This window comes from Beta vulgaris, chromosome 2, assembly GCF_026745355.1.
Source record: "Beta vulgaris subsp. vulgaris cultivar EL10 chromosome 2, EL10.2, whole genome shotgun sequence".
NCBI lineage: Eukaryota > Viridiplantae > Streptophyta > Magnoliopsida > Caryophyllales > Amaranthaceae > Beta > Beta vulgaris.
In genome coordinates this window covers 54156544-54161317 of record NC_079203.1, presented here as the reverse complement: position 1 = coordinate 54161317, position 4774 = coordinate 54156544, and the positions used below count along the sequence as shown (strand labels likewise).

At 34.3% G+C, this 4774-nt stretch overlaps 1 protein-coding gene across 1 annotated transcript; it reads left to right on the top strand.

Moving 5' to 3' along the window:
• Nucleotides 1-225: 225 nt before the first annotated feature.
• LOC104904619 (protein phosphatase 2C 37) lies at nt 226-2262 on the top strand. Its single transcript, XM_010692925.3, has 3 exons — nt 226-765; nt 861-1190; nt 1515-2262. The coding sequence occupies exons 1-3, from the start codon at nt 337-339 to the stop codon at nt 1950-1952; spliced, it is 1197 nt and encodes a 398-aa protein (XP_010691227.1). The 5' UTR covers nt 226-336; the 3' UTR covers nt 1953-2262.
• The last annotated feature ends 2512 nt before the right edge of the window (nt 2263-4774 follow it).

Genomic DNA, 4774 nt, shown 5'->3' with positions numbered 1-4774 from the left:
TTTCTTTCCTAATTCCCCACCTCCCACCCGTCAAAAGGTATCTCCACCTGTTCATCTCTTTCTCTCTCCTCTAATCCAACGGTCCTCATTTCACATCTCTTTACTCTACGTCACTCCATCTCATACGTGTCACCCAACTTTCCCTGCCCGCTTTTTTCTCGGTCACGGTCACCCTCTCACCTCATTGCCCGCTTTTCTTTTAAACCCCTTCTCCTCCCCCTCCTTCTTTTCTCTCTCCATTGTTTTGTTTCCTCTCTATCTTCTCTAATTTAATCAATACTCTTAACTCCGGTTCGAACCGGGTTTTATTTTTTTATCAAAGATTTTTTTAAGCAAATGGCGGGAATGTGCTGTGGAATTAAAGTAGGTGAGAATGAACCGGGGAGTCCGGTTGAACCGTCGACGAGAACTGCTCGTCGGCGAAGAATGGAACTTCGGCAAATCAAGATTATTTCTGATATAGCTGAAAGTACTCGAATGAAGCGTCGGAAAGTTGAAGATCAAGATGAGAGAGATGATGAATTGAAGCTATTTCAAGCGCGTGAGTGTGAGAATGCTAGCGTTGATGATTTTATGATGTCGAAAATTTCTGATGTTCCGGTGAAGGTTGAAGATGTTCCGAAGTTCGGTGTTACGTCTGTTTGTGGTAGGAGGAGAGATATGGAAGATTCTGTTACTGTTCGTCCTTCGTTTTGTAGTAGTAATAATAATAACAATGGCGGATTTCACTTTTACGGTGTTTACGACGGCCATGGATGTTCTCATGTAATCATCAATCAATCAATCTCAATTGAAATCTCGATTTTCGCGTGTGAAATTAAGCGCGTGAATTGACTTTTTTTTTGATTTGTTTTTTATAGGTAGCAAAGAGGTGTAAAGAGAGGATGCATATGATAGTCAAGGAAGAGATCGAGAAGAATGAAGGTGAAGAGTGGACAGAGACGATGTCTCAGAGCTTCAAAAGGATGGATAGAGAAGTAGGAGAGAGAATAACGACGACGAATAACGTCGTCGTTTCAACCTCCACTAGTTGTCGTTGTGAGCTTCAAACACCTCAGTGCGACGCCGTTGGATCTACTGCCGTCGTCGCTGTCGTTTCATCGGAGAAAATTGTCGTTTCGAACTGCGGCGATTCTCGCGCTGTTCTCTGCCGTAACGGCGTCGCCATCCCTCTTTCCTCTGATCACAAGGTAATTTAATTCTACGATACTAACCTAATACATATTCTTACTCATAATCGAGAAAAATGAGATTTGATTTTAGTTTTTATTCGGATTTTGATATATGCCGCCTTAAAATCAGTTTTAGCCGTATGAGCTACGAAGGTAGTACAAAGTATAAAGTATAGAAAAGGAGAGAGATTCAAACTTATGATCTATCATTTACAACACCTTAATCTTAACTACCAGGCTAAAACATCTTTGTTCGATAAATGTAATTAATACTTATGTTATGGAGTATTAAAATTAGATCGTCTTTTTTAATAATTTTTATAAAATGATTGATATGTGCAGCCGGATAGAGCGGACGAGTTGAAGCGGATAGAGGAAGCGGGTGGGCGGGTAATATATTGGGATGGTGCAAGAGTGCTTGGAATGTTGGCAATGTCAAGAGCAATAGGAGATAATTATCTAAAACCATATGTAATACCCGACCCGGAAGTAACAATAACGGATCGGGCATCGGATGACGAATGTTTGATATTAGCTAGTGACGGGTTATGGGATGTTGTATCGAATGAAACGGCGACAGCAGTGGCGAGGATGTGCTTGATTAATGCTGAGAAGCCGCCATCGCCGCCTCGTTCACCAGGGAACAAGACGGTGGTGGCGGCTCAAAGGGAGAGCTCCGATAAGGCGTGTTCGGATGCTTCTATATTGCTAACAAAGTTGGCTTTGGCGAGGCAAAGTGCTGATAATGTTAGTGTTGTTGTAGTTGATCTTAGGAGATGATAATTAATTAATTTTAGGAAGGAATTTTTAATTTTGTTTTGTTTTGTTTTGGTGTTTTGATGTTTATTCTTAGGAAGGTTTCCTCGTATTGAAAGGGTAAGAAAATGTCCAAATGTATGGAGGAAAGGGCAAGAGGCAATAGTATACTTTAGTATTTTACTAGTATAAGTATGGTATAGGAGAAATTAATTAGGGGTTTCCACGGTGATTGTTAGAATTAAAATTGTAAAAAGAAAGTCGTGGTGACTAATTTGTATCAAGATCTATTTTAAACTAATTGGAGTTTATATTGCTCTTTTCTTTCTTACTATCCTCAAAAATTGTTAACCTACTTTGTTAACATGCTTGAGATGATAAGATCTCGTACTATATAGCACCGGACGACTTGTTCATTAGGAAGTAAAGCGTTATATCTCGAGTTTGATCTGTTTTAATTCTGTCCTTTATTCAAGTAGTTTTTTGTTCGCCAAATTATTGAGGTGAGATTTAACTATTTAGGGTTCGAATAGTTTTTTGTTCGCCAAATTATTGAGGTTAGATTTAACTATTTAGGGTTCGAGTAGTTTTTTCTTCGCCAAATTATTGAGGTGAGATTTAGCTATTTAGGGTTTGAGTAGTTTTTTCTTCACCAAATTATTGAGGTGAGATTTAACTGATCTGTTTTAATTTTGCCCTTTATTCGAGTAGTTTTTTCTTCGCCAAACTATTGAGGTGAGATTTAACTATTTAGGGTTCGAGATTTAACTATTTAGGGTTCGAGTAGTTTTTTCTTGGCCAAATTATCTGAGGTGAGATATAACTATTTAGGGGATTTTTGGCATGAAGATGGAAGAGATTTCAGAAAAATAAAAGGGAAATCTCAAGTCTCTTTGAGGTTGTTGTGCCTGATGAATTGATGAGTGATGCGAATTAGTGATTTATTTTCATTTGAGTCTCATATGCAGTTTCCCTTCTACATTGAGATCTCTATAGCTCTATTAGTATATTGGACTTCAGATCTGTGGATTTCCATTGAAGTCCTATAATCATTGCCCGTATTACATAGAGATTTTCATTTTATGTGATTCTTTATTACTGCTTTTTAAAACCTTATACTTTGTATGTACGGAGTACGAACAACTAGTAATCGAATTTTAATCAAAACACAGGATTATAGACTTTCTATTCTTATAACTATGTTGTTCTAATTATTTGATGTAAGTATTTTCCTAGGGTTCTATTCGAATGGACAAATAATTTTCATTGGTTGACAAACTTTTCCTCAAAATCTCATATGAGGTGAACTTGTAATAATTTGTTGGTAATTATTTGAAGGAGTCACTCTTTACTAATTGTGGGGATGATATTCTTATTTATGAAAGTTGAAAGTGGACCCGACTTATCTAAGGTTGTTTCTTGTAAAAAAAATGGAATTTGTTCTCTCCAACTTATTTTTAGTTCTGTTTAGTTGCAATCTGTTTAATTCAGTTTAGCTCAGTTCCATTTATCATTTTTATTAGTTATAATTTAATTCAGTTTAATTCAATTCAATCCCGTTTAATTACAATCAGTTCAATTCAGTTGCAATAAATTCGGTTTAGTTTGATTCAATTGCAATCAAATTAGTTCAATTTAATTCAGTTCAGTTGTTTTATGCCGATAATCTCGTAGTTTTCTTTCTTTGCTTTCTTGCAAAAGATCCAGGGAAGAAAATAGAAAGAAAATGAAGTGGAGAATTGAATAACAAAGAGAAATAGGAAGGTGAGAAAATAAGATTTGAACTCTAATATGAAGGAAGACAAAATTTATTTTCAATTTCCATCACTTATGAAGTTATATCTGTATCCACTATATGCTTATACTATTGTTGTTTTTTAGTTAATCCGTTTTCTTTGGATACACATGTCAATGTACTATCTTATATCTTTATATTATAATTATTAATAAAATTATAAAAAGTTGATATTATGGAAATATACATTGAGACGAATTTAACAAGATTTCATATATTACTATATTTTTTTTCTTACGTATAGATCACAAAAGATAGTTAAAGTTATATATGTAAATAGTGTCAAAAGTTAAAATGAGTCATCTAAGAAAATCGGAGGAAGTATAAAAAACAAACGAAAATAAGAAAAGAACATTACTAGCACAAAAAGAAAATACTTTCTAAATACTATCATTGGTAAAAAGAATCCATGAAAAAAAAATGACAAAAAAAGAAGTAAAAAGCAGAAAAACTCTAAAATGACATGAATAATAAGTAGGAAAAGATATTTTGTTAGCCCCACAAAATATTTATAATATATATAGTGTTTTCTACAAGATAATCAGCGTGATTTGAAAGTAAAGCCTAGGTGTATGTTTTGATAGTTATCCTGATTTGCTGATATTTCATCAATTTGTTTCATGACATAAAAATAGGTTTGTTTATCTTAAAACTACGAACATGTGGCAACATCTATCAAGTGGGATGTTAGCAAGTTGACAGTCTTAAATGATCTAGCTCCAGCTTGAATATTTGGCATAGGCTTTATAACAACAACGACATGCATGATGTATTACCAATCAATTGGGTAGACTAGTTTTTTTACAATTTATCTGAATTTGTTAGTTATAACATTATGATTGAGTCATACATTGAATTTAATCTTAAAAGGTGAAATCATAGCATTACTTCTTACACTGTTTGTGTTTTAGAATTTATGAGATTTTTTTTTAAATTCAGTGTCTTGGATAAGAATTAAGAGATTGGTCCCATTGTATAACTTGTGAGGAAACACAATGAACCCATAGCATACAGTTGCTTTAGTTCTAAAATCCTGTCTTGATTAATTTGA

Coding starts and splice junctions, on each gene's coding strand:
- LOC104904619 (XM_010692925.3), top strand. CDS start 337: ATGGCGGGAATGTGCTGTGGAATTAAAGTAGGTGAGAATGAACCGGGG. Junction 766..860: donor ACGGCCATGGATGTTCTCAT/GTAATCATCAAT, acceptor TGTTTTTTATAG/GTAGCAAAGAGGTGTAAAGA. Junction 1,191..1,514: donor CTCTTTCCTCTGATCACAAG/GTAATTTAATTC, acceptor TGATATGTGCAG/CCGGATAGAGCGGACGAGTT.